This window comes from Amphiura filiformis, chromosome 11, assembly GCF_039555335.1.
Source record: "Amphiura filiformis chromosome 11, Afil_fr2py, whole genome shotgun sequence".
Lineage (NCBI taxonomy): Eukaryota > Metazoa > Echinodermata > Ophiuroidea > Amphilepidida > Amphiuridae > Amphiura > Amphiura filiformis.
The window spans coordinates 15,148,128-15,166,095 of record NC_092638.1 but is presented as its reverse complement, the minus strand read 5'-3'; the positions used below and the strand labels follow the sequence as shown (position 1 = coordinate 15,166,095).

Sequence of the window (17,968 nt, the reverse complement as noted above, 5' to 3'; positions counted from 1 at the left end):
CCATAATAACTTATGTGTGGGTGTGTGTTTATGGTCATTTGAATTTTGGTAAGTTGGGTAACATAATATTAATTTAATATATTTCACCTTTATGAATATTACCGAGGGGACTAACCAGAAGTCGTTATTTGACGTATGACAAAATTGACAGAAGTGTTCTGTCCCTATATTTCAAAACAACTTTTTTTTGCTGAAATTCTATTTATCAGAAAGTTTTTGAACTCATCATTGCAAAACAAAACATCTATTTTGGACATACGCAGTTCTGGTTCTAAGCCGTTGTTTATCATGTTTATATGCAATGGTATTTTGTTACACATCTTATTATTTAATTAAGGCAGGGCTGGCAATAAGTTTTCATGATGATGGTTAGGGCCTACTTTGAATTTTGTCCTTAGCCGGGCTATGCAATAATTCTGAGCCGGGGATTTCCAAATGGCAGATCAAGAAATAACCGCCCCGCGCTCTGCCAAAATCCCCCCAATGCATATGCCAAATATTTGGAATTGGCATATTTAAGCGTTTTCGTACTGTTTTCCTAAGACTTTTTACAGCGTTTTATCAGCGTTTTATTAAAAAAAGGTGCCCCATGAATGTGTGGCAAAACTCGCTTTCCTCTTCCCCTTATGTCTTGCCAAAAATAGCTTGTGCCCCCTTTCAGCTGACCAAAATATCACCCCCCCATGTTACCCTCCCCCAGAGCTCATAATTATTGCACAACCAGAAAATAATAGTTTTTTAAATGTCCCGGTTAAATGTAGACATTCCACTTGTATGTCTATTGAAAATTTGATGAGCAGGTGGAGGGGAGATGGGGTAAGGGCCAAGAGCCGCTTGACTGCAATATACGCTCCCCTTGGGATCTTCAAACCACGAGAAGGCCCTTTTCTTCCTGCAGTCAGTGCCGCCGAGAGCCATTACCGGTACGGGTCCGGGGATAAAATGATCGCACGGGCCCTTTTTACGGCCCCCTGAGGTATCTTTTATTTGCTTTTATGGACCCATTAAGGTATGCTTTCTTTATTTTTTACGGGGCCCCCTAGGACCCCGGGCCCGGGGGTAACACCCCCCCCCCCCAACCCTCCTTGTCGGCGGCACTGCCTGCAGTAGACTATTACATTACGGGCAATAACCAGGAGCGAATCCAGTTCCCACGGTCCCTGTACTCCCGTGTATGATTATCTGCCGTTATTAATGCTCGTCGGAAATTTTGTAAAATATGGGATGATTTCTGGGACGCACAAAAAAGTTTCATTTTTCAAAACAAATTCTCAGAATGGTGCAAAAAGGTGTTCTTCGTCTAAATCAAGTAAAATAAATGTGCATAATGTATATCCAATTATTTATCATGCACGCAATATTGCTCGAAATGCTTATTTTAACTCGGTTTCGGGACTAGTTGTAGGCCCTACGTGTTCCTGTCCAAAAAAGCATTCGAGGGTTTCGCGAAATCGATTTAAAAAGGTGTTTTTGCTCTGAAATGTTCACAAAATATTCAAAAAGGTGAATGTTTTCACTTTGACCAGGCAATTTTGATAAAACTGTTGCAAAATTTTACAACTCCGATCGATCATATCCCTCGAGCTCATCTCAGAATTGCCAGTAGGCCCTATAGTCGAATTTGCCGTGAAAATTGGGGTGAGCGAAGCACGAGCAGGTAAAATTTGTCAAACCTGGATCCGCTCTTTCTGGCAATAACTCCTCTGTTACTGCCCCTCCGCCCTTCACTTTTATATACGCTATATAGGGGGCCTATATACGCTATACAAAGCCTACTATTACTATCCATGCTACTAAATAGGCCTACTGTATAAACGCAGGGCCTACCTTTACTTGTTTAATGTAACTATTTGTTTTGGCAGCCGTTCTTTCAAAATCCCGTTGGCCTACTTTAAAAATGTTTTAAATAGCCTATAAAGAAAGAAAACACATAAATAAATATAAACACATACATAAAAATAATACTTATATGTATTAATGTATAACAGTAAACAGGGTGTTTCAAGATTGATTTCTTGTTACATCCTTATCGAGCTACCATAAAAAAAAAAACGCGATCGATGATGTGCGGCCTCTGACGACGCTGTTGCGCATGTGCAGTTCAATTAGTCCGTGGATTGACCTTTAGATCTCGCGTTAGTCCAGGCCTAACGCGCAATCTGAAAAGTTAGTCCGCGGATTAACTTTCAGATCGCGAGTTAGGCCTGGACTTGTTAGTCCAGCTTTTGTGAATACCAATTAGTCCTGGTCCGTGGATCATCCTTAGACCAGGACTAACTAGTCCCGGACTAGCGATAATCCAGGACTAAAGTTAGTCTTCTTTTGTGAATACCGGCCATCAACATCAGCACAAGTGCATTATTTTGTCTAATTTCTCGAGCAATAAGTAATACGCGTTCATTAACCTATAAATCAATGTGGTCAAAATTGATTTTGAATCACGTAATGCAAATAGTTTTTCATATAATTTCATATGCGGAGTGTTTTTGTCAAATGTACCGTAGTTGTTTGTGCTTTGTGAATTACTTTTAGTACAACGTTCCAAAAAGTAATCGTTCAACAGGTTGTTTTCAGACGGGTTTTTTTTGGATGCATAAACATTAAAAAGAATTTTTTATGTTATTATTATTATTATTATTATTATTATTATTATTATTATTATTATTATTATTATTATTATTATTATTATTATTATTATTATTATTATTATTATTATTATTATTATTATTATTATTATTATTATTATTATTATTATTATTATTATTATTATTATTATTATTATTATTATTATTATTATTATTATTATTATTATTATTATTATTATTATTATTATTATACAGGTAACAAGTAATTCATCAGAAGACACCCTTATATCCGTTGAGTTTAATCAAACTATCGCGTATACGGCATACGATGCGTCTGGGAATACAGCAACGTGTATTAGTACTTTAGAAATGAAAGGTGAGGTTTGGCAGCTCGTGTTTAAAAATGTTTCTTTTTTCGTTTTACACCTTAAATAATCGTTTCCTTCAATAATTACCAACATTTGTCTCGAAAATTGAATAATTAAAACTTTAATAACCAGACCATTAAAGTATCCCGGTAAAGTATGCATCACAGGGGTGACACTTACTCATTTGCATGGATGGATTATCCCTCGATTGTGTTTGTTAATTTGTGTATGGAGAGCCATTGTACTAAAAATACCTTTTAAAAGTATTAAATTAGTACCACCCCGTCAGTCCCTGTGCAGAAAAGAAAACAGATCCGCATGTGTACATATAAATGAGTAGCAAAATTGGTCTCAAATATTAATGAATTCAGAGAAACATACGGGATATAATGAACCATTGACCTGACGCTATGATGGAAGAATTTATTAGTCGTTTTATTCCATGTATATAACATATGTCAAAATCCCACTTCTTGTTTAAACTATAATGACTAATGACTAATATTTTCAATGTATCTTCAATGTGCAATTTATATGCACAAACGAATACTTATCTTTACGATATTAAACTCATATAATATGTGGCCGTACACTACGAATGAGCCGTAAAGTCGGCAAATTGAAGGTCGTATTCATAGGTAACCTCAATTTGGTTCGACATGTATCTCATTTACACCGTTTAAACCAATCAATAATCCGATTGCTGAAGAGAATAATAAACTTCCAGCTATTTCTATAGAATCCTTAAATAGCTCTAGTCTTTGTTTGCTTTGGCTAAATCCTGTTCAAGTGGTGGGTTACAATGCATTGTATTTTGTCTAGGTATGTATAACCAACAATTAACAATGAGAGGACATTCCTGAGCCTCGTTTACAGGGGATGATTTGAAATAACCGCCAATTATGACTGTTTGATATTTATTACCAGCAATGTGGAGAAAGAGACACATGTAGAACCGATAAAAGGTACAATTTTATTGAAGGAACAGAGTTAAACAAACCATAACCCCGAAAAAAGTACCATTTTGTTGAAGGAGCAGAGTTCAACAAACCATAACCCTTCTTCTGGATATCGTTTGAAATCAAATGATATACCATTTAAAGCTTATGATGCATATTTTCTAAACACGAAATAAAACAAAATTGACTTTACGGCTAATTCGTAGTGTACGGCCACATATGTCACTACAGAAGGTCATATGGGTTGGCCTTCTTCTATTTTGTTTGTTAAATGTATAGAGAGGTAAAACTCCGTCGGTTTCAGGGCGTAGTTCATTGAACTCATCAGGCTACTATTGCAAGTACTTTCAATATGCACTAATCGCTGCTAATGGATCGAGGCGATTGCATAGAAAAACCTATAAATAAGTTATGTAATCAGTCGATAGTGCTCGCAAACCACCAAAACTTGTGATATTTTTGCGTTGGAAAAGAAACCACGTGAATATAGTGCACTCTCATATGTGACTGGACACCACGAATCAGCCGTAAAGTCGGCCCGGTCAATTTTGTTTTATTTCGTGTTTAGAAAATATATATCATAAGCTTTAAAATGGTATATGATTTGACTTCAAACGATATCCAGAAGTGGGGTTATGGTTTGTTTAACTCTGTTCCTTCAATAAAATTGTACCTTTTATCGGTTCTACGTGTGTCTCTTTTCCCACTTTTCTGGTAATAAATATCAAAAAGTCATAATTGGCGGTCATTTCAAATCATCCCCAAGTCAACGAGGTTCAGGAATGTCCTCTCATTGTTAATTATACATACCAAGACAAAATGCGATGCTTTGTTAATCCTGTTCCACTTGAACAGGATTAAGCCAAAGCAAAGAAAGACAAGAACTATTCTATAGAAATAGGTAGATGCTTATTATCCTCTTCAGCAATAGTATTATTGATTGATTTAAACAGTGTTTGATGAGATACTTGTCGCACTGAATTGAGATAGCTATGAATACTACCTTCACACTTACCGAGTTTACGGCTCATTCGTAGTGTCCACTCACATATCTACTCTCTGTATGCATGATCACTAAGTCAATTAAGCAAGAATATAAGAATACGTTGTACAGGGTGTAGCAATAAAATTTATTTATGCATTTTGACTTCTCAGGAAAAAACTAAAAGAGTTATGGCACAAATGTTATATGCAATACAGTCAGTGATATCTTGGCTAAAAGAAGACGTTTAGTTGGTTTCTTTACTAGCTTGGGTTCAAAAGTTCTCATAGTTATACGTATTTGTATGCCTTGATGGAAGACTATAAACCATCTTATGGTTTCAGCTTGACTCCATGTGCTACCGAATGTCACAACCATAAAAATACGCTCTTCCAACGTGAATTGGGGTTGAAGTTGTTGAGCTGCAGCCACGATTCCTAGTAAACGAGGTTGTTATGTTAGTGCTTAGTTGTGACTTTCAAAATCTCAAGGAGATATTCTATTATGTAATTATTTTTACCACTTTGAATACCCCATTGTTCAAACACAGATCCTAGAAGAGCACCTGGTTCAACTCTATTTATTTGTTATACTCGGACAAAACTGGCCCAAGTGGTTTTATGACTAGGTTACATAATTGGCCATATCTTCACTTCGCTTATCTAGTGGCTAAAGAAATTATCTTGATAGACATATAAATATCAAACCAAAAAATAAGCGGCATACTTGTGTCATTGATTCACATGATATCTCAATCTAATTCTTCTCATTCCTAAATATTTTCTGCTACCGTTACAGTTGATGACGAAGAACCCGCCATTACGAACTGCGTTAACTATACAGAGTATACTTCTGAAGTAGACGGTTATATAGTGGTGGATTACCCAGAGCCGACTATAAGCGATAACAGTGACAGATTTCAGGTATAAAATCGGAATAATTCTGGTATACCCTAACCCCAACCCCAACCCCAACCCTAACCCTAACACTAAAACACATGGTGCACAGGGTAAACTAGAATTGTACTACTATCTGTTATTCCAGATGTGATATTTTGATCTTGTATATCATTCAGAATTATAATAACACTGATTAATATGCCTTTTTATTCAGGTTACTGTCATTCCTCCTAGAGACACCTTGTTTCTGACAGGGACTGTACAACAGCGTATAACATATCACGTAGTTGATAGTGTTGGATTAGAGGCAGAGTGTTCATTCTTCATCGAAGTCAGATGTACGTACTCAAAATATGGTGTTCTGTAAAAAGATTTTATTACATTCATTGATTTATACTTCATTTGAACCGAATAAATCGATGCAAATTTCTCATCAATTTTGAAAAAGAATAATCTGATTTTATATATTTTATATATTTTTGTGTAGATATCAATGATTGTACTTTGAGTACTGATAACTGTGACACAAATGCTTCTTGCACCAATACCAATGGTTCCTTCATATGTACATGTAATGCCGGTTACAGTGGAGATGGAGTAACATGCACAGGTTAGTCTATTTTGTATATTTCAAATAATAAGGGGCTGTTCAATAATTATGAGCCCTGGGGGAGGGTAAAAAGAAATTTTTTGGCGACCCGAAAGGGGGGGGGGCAAGCATTTTTTTTCAAGCCGAGAGGGGGAGGGGGCAAGCGATTTTTGGCACATATTCATGGGGCGCCTTTTTAATAAAACGCTCTAAAAAGGCTTAGGAAAACAGTTACGTACGGAAATGCTTGAATATGCAAATTTTACTGCTCGCTCCGCTCGCAACATACAGCTAGACCATTTAAGGTTTGCAAATTGGGATCCCAAAAATTTAGCATGTTGGGGGAGGGGCAAAGAAGAATTTTGGTGGTCCAAGGGGGGGGAGAATTTTTGGCGGTCCGAGGGGGGGCAAGCGATTTTTGGCGAGCCGTTTGCAAATTTTACCCCGCCCGGGGGCTCATAATTATTACACAGCCCCTAAGTCACATTTATTTTACCCGAGTCCATCTACCCGTTGGAAATGGTGCAATCCGATCAAACCGTTCTGCTATATTGTTTTAATTTTTCAAACAAATTAGTTTCAGTACCAATATTTGTGCTGTGATCAATCAAAATGATCAATAAATTATGTTGTTGAGCAAAGCCAATTTGTTACAAGAAATATTTAAACTTTTCTTTTGATCTTACCAAATAATATATGACTAAGAATTGGATGAATGTACTCTGGATACTGATAACTGTGACACAAATGCTTCTTGCACCAATACCGTTGGTTCCTTCACATGTGCATGTAATACCGGTTACAGTGGAGATGGAGTAACATGCACAGGTAAGTATATTTGGTGTCATATCGCCATGCTAAATTATTTCAGTTAAATGTAACATACGCAAACCAAGCTACCTTTTGGAAATGGTAAATTTCTATGGAAATATTCTAGTATGAGTGCTTTAAGTTTTCGAAACAAATTTGTTTTAGTTCCAATATTTGTGGTGTGATCAATACAAATTGTCTCGGCGACTCACTCTAGCAGTGATAATCGGAATACCTGGATTTCTTCGACGGACGCACCAAATTTTCGCACCTTGAAAGTCATTCCTAGAATAGAAACAATGTGAAAACTTTTAAGTAGCCAGAAATGTTATGAATGGTTTCTGCTTATTCCTATCACATCTTTTGTTCACCCGATCCTTAATTGATACATTGATTAAAAAGACTAAAAAAAAAGACTAATAGGTATATCACCATGAATAGATGAAACGCAATGCTGGAATTGCAGACTGCAATTACTGCGCAATAATGTGATGGGAGAAATATCTGGCTTATTGGGTACCCTACGCAGACGGCGCATAGGGTACACATAGCTGGGTATATTAAGGGGTACTACACCCCTGCCAAATTGTGTGCCTATTTTTGCATTTTTCTCACAAATTATAGCGCATTGGTGACAAATAAGATATGTATATTATAGGGGCAAGGACTACAACTACTGCACTGGAAAGTTTATTTCAACACAGACAACAGTTCTGGAGTTACAGTCAAAAATGAGGGAAAACCAATATTTGATCAATAAATCAATAACTACTTGCCTTGAGTTGCTGAATTTTCAGTGCAGTAGTTGTAATCCTTGCTCCTATAATATACATATCTTACTTGTCACCAATGCGCTATAATTTTTGAGAAAAATGCAAAAATAGGCACAAATTGGCCCAGGGGTGTTAAACCCCTTAAAGCGTTATTGACTTTAAATTGTATCAAGTTTCAGAATACAAGAAATAAACTCTTCTTTCGGTCATACTTTAAATTATTGTAATGATTTATTCAGGGTGTGGTATATGGATTATGCGTGATTTCTGATAAACAACATAGATAGTTCTACTCCTACACTGATCTATATAGGACAACAACAGGCTGTATGAATTTAGTATAACAAAGCCTATTCCAGTTGAAATTCACACACCCTTGTGAAAGACATGACAATAATCTCTCACACATAGGGTATTGATTTGAAATGGAGTCATAGATTCAGGTGTTCCCATTTGATTAAGGTCATGCCTTCCAAAAGGGGTGTATGTATTTCAACTGGAATGCCCAATATTGGGTAGCTTCCAAAGATGTGTAGTTACTGGTCTTCTGTTAAGATATTGTTTTATTAAAGTCAAACAATGAAATGTTTTAATGGCATTTTAGATACTAGACCACAATAGAAAATTAATTGTAACGCCCATTATTACGCAATAATATTGAGAAATAATCTTTTTCATAACAGATATTTGCCAAACTAGGTACAAACGGAACAGGAAGATTAGCATTGTGTACAGATATTGCGTTTTTAAAAACTCCTTGACTAAGCTTCTTGACTAACTGGACAAGAAGTATAAGACGTCTGTTTATCAAAATACGAGAAGACAACAGCGTCAAAGACACTTGCACAGTGTTTAGGAGACCTTGTTTTAAGAAAACTCTTCGTGACACTGCCCAGAGTGTTCTCTACTTAATACAAATTAATTGATATTGGTTTTTTTTTTTTTTTTAGACGTTGATGAGTGCTTTACTGGTCCCTGTGACTCTAACGCAACATGTAGCAACATACCTGGTAGTTTCGATTGTATCTGTAATGCAGGATTCGATGGGGATGGATTAAACTGTACCGGTAAATTTTGTAGACATAATATTATGAAGCATTATGAAGATTGCAAATGTATCAATAAAACACGATCAAGAAGTTGCACTTCAAGAACTTTAAATGACTTGTCACTGCTTCGTCGTCAACACGTGTGCAAGTGTCTCCTTTTCATGGTATATTTACCTTTCCGATATCAAATTCTTGCAAAAAAATCTTCTTTTTAAGAAAACCTTTAATTTCAATATATTAGCCCGTAAGTGTTCTCTATGTTATACAAACATGTTTAATATTGGTTCTTATCTCTTTCTAGACGATGATGAGTGTCTCTCTAGTCTGTGTGACCCTAATGCAACTTGTAGCAACACACCTGGTAGTTTCGAGTGTAACTGTAATGCAGGATTCAGTGGGGATGGATTAAGCTGTGTCGGTGAATATGATGAAAATAGATTCATATAGATTGAAATTTGTAACCGTAAAACATATTTGTATGAATTGTCACTGCTTCGTCGTCATGTGTCCATTTTTGCTCTTTTCATGTTACATTTACTTTTCCGATATTAATCAATTTTGGCATTCAGTGCCAACTGCGACTCTTGGTTCATCCTTGAAGATATGTTTCAATTCTAATTTAAAGAGTGTACTGTATACTTTATTGCCTATGCACAAGCTTGATACCCTTTAAAATTGTCAGTTGATTCAATTCGCTCCCGGAGTTGCGTAAAACGTGGATTTGCAAAAGGAGTACTTGCTTTAAGAAAACCCTTCATCACACTGCCCAGAGTGTTCTATACTTCACAAAAATCTGTTGATATCGGTTGTTTAATATTCTATTTGTAGCAACACACCTGGTAGTTGGTAGTTTCGGCTGTACCCCCGGGGGGGCACTCAACTTTGGAAGTGACGGTATGTGCCTGTCAATAGGCCGCCTCTTTTGAATTCGATAATACCCGATGACAACCCCTTTTTCAGTTGCGGCTACCCAATGACCCCCTTTTTTCTAGATTTTCTGGAAGAGCATCATCAAAATGCCAAAAAATAATGCTGAAAGTTTCAAAATTTTGCTCAATTTTTTCACAATTTTCTACTCAATTACCCTTTTTTTAAAATCTTATACTCAATGACCCCCTTTTGTTTGTACCCATTGACCCCCTTTTTTAGAATAACGCTTTGTACCCGATAGGCCCTACATCGTGACGCCGGTAGGCACATACCCGTCACTTCTAAAGTTGAGTGCCCCTGGGGACTGTACATGTAATGCAGGATTTAATGGGGATGGATTAAGCTGTACCGGTTAAGTTTATGAAAATAATATTTGTAAATTGCAAACAGAACCGCTAAACACGACTAAGAAGATGAACTTCACAAACTTGAGATGACTTGTCACTGCTTGGTCGGCAACACGTGTGCAAGTGTGTCATTTTCCTGGTATATTAATCTTCACAGAGAGTATATTTTGCTTCATGCACTGGGTCGGACTTGCAAAAATATCTTCTTTTTAAGAAAACCTTTAATTGTATTAGCCCGTAAGTGTTCTCTATGTTATACAAATGTGTTTAACATTGGTTCTTATCTCTTTCTAGACGATGATGAGTGTCTCTCTAGTCCATGTGACCCTAACGCAACTTGTAGCAACACACCCGGCAGTTTCGAGTGTACCTGTAATGCAGGATTCAATGGAGATGGATTTCTCTGTGCCGGTGAATATGTTGAAAATAGATTCATATAGATTGGATTTTTAACGTAAACTATATTTCTATGACTTGTCGCTGCTTCGTCGCCATGTGTCCTTTCTTGTTTGTTTCATGTTACAAGTACTTTCCCGATATTAATCAATATTGGCATTCAGTGCCAAATGTGACTGTTGGTTCATCTCCAGTATAATTTACTTCATTGACAAGTTGACATCCTCTATAAATATATTCGATAGTGCATACTCCTTCAGTCCTCAGAGTTTCAAGGTCGGACTTACCAAAAAGATTATTCGTTTTATAAGAAAACACTTAAAAATTTACACGTGAGTGTTCTCTACGCTTTACTAAGCGGTTAATATTTGTTCTTACCATTTCTAGACGACGATGAGTGTCTCTCTAGTCCATGTGACCATAACGGAGTTTGTAGCAACAACATTGACAGTTTCGATTGCACCTGTAATTCAGGATTCAGTGGGGATGGATTAAGCTGTGTCGGTGAATATGATGAAAATAGATTCATATAAACTGAAATTTGTAACTGTAAAACATATTTGTATGCCTTGTCGCTGATTCTTCATCATGTGTCCATTTTGCTCTTTTCATGTTACATTTACTTTTCCGATATTAAAGAATTTTGGCATTCAGTGCCAACTGCGACTCTTGACTCATCCTTGAAGATTTGTTTCAATTCTAAATTAAAGATGTACTGTATACTTTATTGCATATATGCACAAGCTTGATACACCCTTAAAAATTTAAGCTGATTCCCCCGGCTGATTCCATTCGCTCCCGGAGCCACGTAAAGCTGGGACTTGCAAAAGACGTCCTTGCTTTAAGAAGACCTTTCATGACACTACCCAGAGTGTTCTATACTTCATAAAAACCTGTTGATATTGGTTCTTATTCTCTTTCTAGACGTTGATGAGTGCCTGACTAGTCCGTGTGACTCTAATGCAGCTTGTACCAATACACCTGGTAGTTTCGGCTGTACATGCAATGCAGGATTCAATGGGGATGGATTAAGCTGTACAGGTAAATTGCAAACAGAACCGTAAAATACGACTAAAAAGATGACTTTCATACATTTTAGATTACTTGGCACTGCATGGTCGGCAACACGTGTGCAAGTGTGTCCTTTTCATGGTATATTTACCTTTCCGACATTCAATGCTAACTTCGACTCTTGATTCATCCTTGAAAGCATATTTTAAAATTTAAGAGAGTATATTTTGCTTTATGTAATGCGGCCCTAATTTGGTAAAATGATCTCAAAGCCTGCAAAATATTCTGCTCTAAATTATTGAAAACCAGTAACTTAAGTAAGATACATGTTTATTAGCTGAACTCTTAGAGAGAAAAAAGGACACTAAAGCTTTTCAACAATTTTCAGCACAGCTTTAATTTGGTAGAAAGTCTATCTTTGAGTTAGATCATTTTATCACATTTGGGCCGAATATGTCGGGAAAAAATGTTTTCGTTTTTAGAAAACCTTTAATGTTAGTACATTACCCCGTGAGTGTTCTTTATGTCTTACAATGTGTTTAACATTGGTTCTTATATCTTTCTAGATAATGATGAGTGTCTCTCTAGTCCGTGTGACCCTAACGCAACTTGTAGCAACACACCTGGCAGTGTCGATTGTACCTGTAATGCAGGATTCAGTGGGGATGGATTAAGCTGTACCGGTGAATATTACGAAAAATAGATTCACATAGATCGAAATTTCAACCGTAAAACATTATTTGGATGACTGGTCGCTGCTTCGTCGACAACATGTGTCCAGTTTTTTTCTTGCCTTGTTACACGTACTCTTCCGATATCAATGAATATTGGCAATCAATCCCAACTGCGATCTATGTCAAGGTCGGACTTACAAAAAGATTATTCGTAGCCACTACCCGTAAGTGTTCTCTAACATTATACTAATCGGTTAATATTGGTTCTTACCCTTTTCCAGACGATGATGAGTGCCTGTCCAGTCCATGTGACCATAACGCAGTTTGTAGCAACAACCTAAATAGTTTCGAATGCACCTGTATTTTAGGATTCAGTGGAGATGGATTAAACTGTACCGGTAAATAATATTTATATAATGATTTCTGCAATAGGGATTACGCGATTACGTCGCATGATTGCCTAAATGACGACATAGAATGATGTTATGACGTCGCACCGCCCTCCATGGGCAGCAATCTGATATCCCAAATAGGATCTACAATCCAGGAAAAAAATAGTTGGCACACTTGCACTAAACAATGGAAATGCGTGCCCTATCAAAATTGGAGAGGCTAGTGAAACATGCATGCAATATAAGTGAAGTACAGCCTCCCCCCTATATCTCACCCTTCCCCACTCCCCATCCTTCAATGTTGGAAGGTCTCACGGACCTGTTGACAACATGGCTTGGTCCAACATTGAATTGGGGGAGCGGGGGAAGAGATATACCAAAAGACGGGCAAAGTGTGCCAACCTTTTTTTCCTGGTTTGTAGATCCAAACCTATATTGCGATTCAATCATATGGTGTCATCAACCCGTTCGGAAATTAAAGTCTTTAATAATTTTATGCACCAATATAATGTATGAATATCCAGTCAAATATTCAATGTAGGTTGAAAACATAATCCTAGAACACGGCTGAGAAGTAGGACTTCAAGAATGTTGGTTGACTTGTCACAATTTCGTCGTAAATACATGTGTAGGTTGACTTTGTCCTTTTCATAAATTTATTTAAATTTTATCAGTCCATTTTGAAAAGCAAAATATTGTAGCGGAACCGGCCTTCGGTATATATGGTAGCGAAGTAAGGCCTATGATGTAGTAGGTGTACGAAACATATCGTACCTGACACTGGCAAAGGAAACACTCTCACACTCACAGATATGAGATCAATTGGCTCAACACCTTTATTGGGCTTCGGGCTGATCCAAGATCGGAGTGGATTCAGGAGCGGAGAGCGGCGGCTTGGATGCTTAGAAGATAGGGAGAGCTAATTGACCAGTCATCGACCAACCATACTCACGGCTACAGACAGACTGGCCCAGAGTGCTATTGCACTCCGCTTATATAGCCAATGAAACCACGTGACTGAAGGAGGCCCTCTATCGTCGACATCCATTTCCGCCACACACTCCCCTCCCCAAACCGATACGTCCCGGATCGTACATAGTCGGGCCTGGGCGGAAAATGGGCGGTGATTGTATTTCAGAGCTGATCAAATCACACGCAACTGAATCGTTTCGACTCGGGAAGGATTGATCACTTACGCCTACTCGGAGCGAGGACCACCAAAAGAACCAGACAACGACATGCAAAAGCATGCGGGAGGATACGAACATGGAACGATCAACCATGATCGTGCATTACCCTCACCGGTGCTCATACATATTGCTCCCGGATTCAATCGGTGCTCCGCCGGGTCCGAAATCCGGAGTAAATGATGTTTTCCTTTAAAACTATCATCTTTATATTAAAAGATACTCTTCAACACTTTATAACATATAAAAATATGTGGGAGAATTAACTGAATTTCCCAAAATATATCCAACAAGTAATTTGGCATATCCAAAACATATTATCATCAATTTTAAACTTACTTGTTGTCATGCTTTGTGATATTGAATTGTTAAACAAAGCAGTTCTACATAACTTCACAGCATGTATTATTATATGCTGGTAACCTGTATGACATTATAGTTACAAATCCGGAGTCGCTTTAAAGGAACTGTATAATTGCTCCGGTACTAATACCAATGATCATAAAAATGTTTTACTGCCACGATTACATGTGTATTTTAGTGCACACACAAATAATAGGAGTAACCATTTACTCCTTCACGGAGCCATCACATCAAAAAAAGAGCCGGCCAGTGAAAAGCAAGAGCACAGGAGGAGTCATCATAGATCGATCATCTATGACAGGCTAACGATCCTCGCTAGTGCACATACCACTCACCGGTAGACTCCCCCTCCGACCCGACGAATCCCCATCCGGAGCAAACAATGTATGCTATTATCATTTAAAAGCAATCATAAAATTATACAAAATTAACCTGATTAGTTGTTTTAACAAACTGCATGGCCATGCTCCTATAAGTACTTTACAAAATATTACAACATAAAGAACACTGTAGATTGTAACGTCTATACAATCATAATAAGTCATGCAGTAATATGTTATCATAACATATGCTATATACATCTTTACCCTGTTTTAAACATGCTAAAATATTTTTGGTACGCATACATTATAACGATGCTATGTAACTGACTCCGAAATGTACCACTTTCAATTATTTCAATGATCGATCAAGAATAATTAGAACATTGTAAAATTACATACTGTTATGATTAGAAAGGTGTAGATGGGGATGAATAAATGTATGTAGTGATATGTGGACGGATGATAAATGAGATGAATGGAATGCACAAAATGGAAATGAACAATTTAAATATATCAGCGGCACTCAATTATGACATGAATTACTGTAATACATAATTTTGGGAGCTCATGGTTTCAGTTCAAAGTTTTACTCAAAAGTATACTCTCTGGTGATAGTCTCTGTAATTCGCACCAGTTTTCCCCTGCGCCCTCCAACATCTGCAAGATGACTCATTGGGAGAAGTCCTGATGCTCCGGGGGCTCCCGGTACCCCCTTGGCTGCTCCGTAGTAGTAGTAGCTGTAGTACTAGTAGTAGTACATGGTGCCGGAGTCTTGGACTTACGCGCTCTCTTCTTTGGTGACGTCCCCATTTCACTCGTACCCTCAGATTGTGCTGACTGGGCTTGAAGAGATGCTGAAGAAATAGTTACTGCGGGAGTTCCTGATATTTCCGCCATCTCAAGCTCTTCTACTTCTTCTACATCCGCCTCCGGATGCTGGGCTGTATAATGGACTCTCAGATCCGAGCGTCTCGAGAACAACCGTGCCGGGCTGAATGGGCAAGCATATCTGTACGTTACCGGCCCATGGAAATTGCGCTGATGCCGCAAGAGGTTGCGTCTATGGGCGAACCTCCGGTCACATTGTGGGCATTGTATTTGGTTAGGTTCCATCGCCTCTCGCCGGGGTGAATACGTCGCCAGCGTTCCCTGTGGCCTGTATTCAGGATTTACTCGGGCTGTATGTTTTGTGCGAACCATCTGTGTTTTACTTGTGGACTGGAAATATCGTACGGCACGTCTGACACCCAAGAAGCAACTGAGGTCAAAACAGCGTGGCGTCTTAATATATTTACTACAGAGTGACGTCACACTCTTGATGCACGCCCTCTATCAGAATAGGGATTTCCTATCATATCTCGGAGCCACTGAGTTATGCTCCGGATTTCCGGAGCCTGAAATAATTTGAGCACCGGAGCATATGAGTCATTAATATCTTGGAGTAACTGTGCGCCGGATTTCCGGAGCTGAATATATTTGAGTGTCGGAGCATCTGACTCCATAATAGCTTAGAGTAACTGTGCGCCGGATTTCCGGAGCTGAATATATCTGAGCGTCGGAGCCTGAAATTCACATTTTTTTAAATTTTTCAACCAGTTTCTTAATTGTTCACCTTCGTATGGCTTGAGTCTGTCAAAGTGAACAACTTTGGGCTTCGACTGTGGCGATTTCTGTATTCTGTATACAACATCAGATAACTTAGTTGTAACTAAGTAGGGTCCATCCCACTTGAATTGGAGCTTTGGACATCGTCCTTTCTTCCTTACTTCCTGATGTAGCCATACAAATGACTCTACTTGAATAGGTTGTGTTATGATACCTCTGTCATAGTTCCTTTTCTGTCTCTTCGCTGCTTGTTGTAAGTTTTCTCTAGCTCTGCCGTGTACAGCTCTTAAATTGTTCCGCATTGCTTGAGCATAATCTGTCTTAAACACTTTATCTGTTTCTGGCTCGACCGGAGTTGATGCTAAATCTATCGGGAGTTCCATCTCCATTCCATACAACATAGCATGTGGTGTTTCAGAGGTTGATTCCTGCACGGAGCTTCTGTATGCCATAAGAGCGAAAGGTAAAACTTCTTCCCAATCCTGTTGGTGCCTCTGTGGATCCAACAGGACTGCAATCGTATTCAGCATAGTTCTGTTGAATCGTTCTATGAAGCCATCTGACTTGGGGTTCAGTGGAGTGGTCCGTGTTTTGTCTATTCCAAGCAATGAACATACCTCTGCCATAACTTTGCTTTCAAAGTTTCTCCCTTGGTCACTGTGAAGAATTCTCGGACATCCGTGCCGACATATCCACTCATGTGTTAACTTATTGGCACAGGTGACTGCTTCCTGATCCGGTATAGGATATGCGTCCACCCATTTGGAAAAGTAGTCTCCGACAACAAGAATGTAACGATTACCTTTCGGAGTTACGGGAAGTGGACCAAGGATATCCATGGCTATTCTCTGTCCTGGATGTCCTGCTATGTCTTGTTGTAGCTTGGCTTTTCTTCTTGTAGAAGGTGATTTCCGTTTGGCACAAATATCACATTTTCGGAGCCAAGAACGAATGTCACTGCTAATTCCAAACCAGTAGAACCTGTCGTTCAGCTTGTTCCTGGTTTTATTTACTCCCAAATGCGCTGCTGTTTTGGAGTTGTGCAATTCTTCAAGCACAGTCTCTTTGTACTTCTCTGGCATAATTAACTGCCACTTTATGACTTTACCATCATTAGACTCCCATCGTCGATACAATTGACCTTCTTTCAGCTCTATTCGGTCCCATTCTAGATAATAGACCTTAGCAGCTTTTGACAATGGTGATACTACTGCATACTCCGGTTTCTTGTTTAATTCCTTGGCCGTCCAAAGCCATGACAAATCGGAATCATTGATCTGCGCATTCTTCATTTCTTCATTCGTCCATTTTGGTGCAGGACATATGGCTCTTACTTTTCTTGTCTGGTTTACTTGACTGTCTGTTAATTCCACTGTTCCGGAGCTGTTTTTACTAACGGATGCTGTTCCATGCTTCTGCGTATTTGGAACTGCTGAGCTTTCTACTTGATCTGAGTCATTACAGCTGGCTGAAACAGATCGCTCGGTAGCACTTACTTGATCCGTGTGTTCACTGATATTCCTCGGAGCAGCTTTACTGGATGTCTGTTTCTTTGGTACTATCCTCGGACTTGCTCCGGAATGGCTCCCATTGATTGTGTTAGTCGAGTCATGATCACCGTATTGCTGCGGGTGATGGTTGTTCTCTTGTCGTCCTTCTCCGGAGTTCGGAGCGCTATTTTGCTCCGGGGGAAATTGACACGATTTATTCAACATTGTAATGTCTC

General features: G+C 38.4%; 1 protein-coding gene across 1 annotated transcript in view; it reads left to right on the top strand.

Moving 5' to 3' along the window:
- The window catches only part of LOC140164401 (uncharacterized), a 74,046-nt gene that overhangs the window by 18,490 nt on the left and 37,588 nt on the right, over nt 1–17,968 (top strand). Inside the window, exons 6-17 of the mRNA XM_072187678.1 lie at nt 2,841–2,961; nt 5,693–5,817; nt 6,008–6,131; nt 6,281–6,403; nt 7,088–7,210; nt 8,916–9,032; nt 9,316–9,432; nt 10,586–10,702; nt 11,075–11,191; nt 11,612–11,728; nt 12,265–12,381; nt 12,654–12,770. Of these exons, the coding sequence (XP_072043779.1) occupies nt 2,841–2,961; nt 5,693–5,817; nt 6,008–6,131; nt 6,281–6,403; nt 7,088–7,210; nt 8,916–9,032; nt 9,316–9,432; nt 10,586–10,702; nt 11,075–11,191; nt 11,612–11,728; nt 12,265–12,381; nt 12,654–12,770 (1,435 nt within the window). The remainder of the gene's footprint in view (nt 1–2,840; nt 2,962–5,692; nt 5,818–6,007; nt 6,132–6,280; nt 6,404–7,087; nt 7,211–8,915; nt 9,033–9,315; nt 9,433–10,585; nt 10,703–11,074; nt 11,192–11,611; nt 11,729–12,264; nt 12,382–12,653; nt 12,771–17,968) is intronic.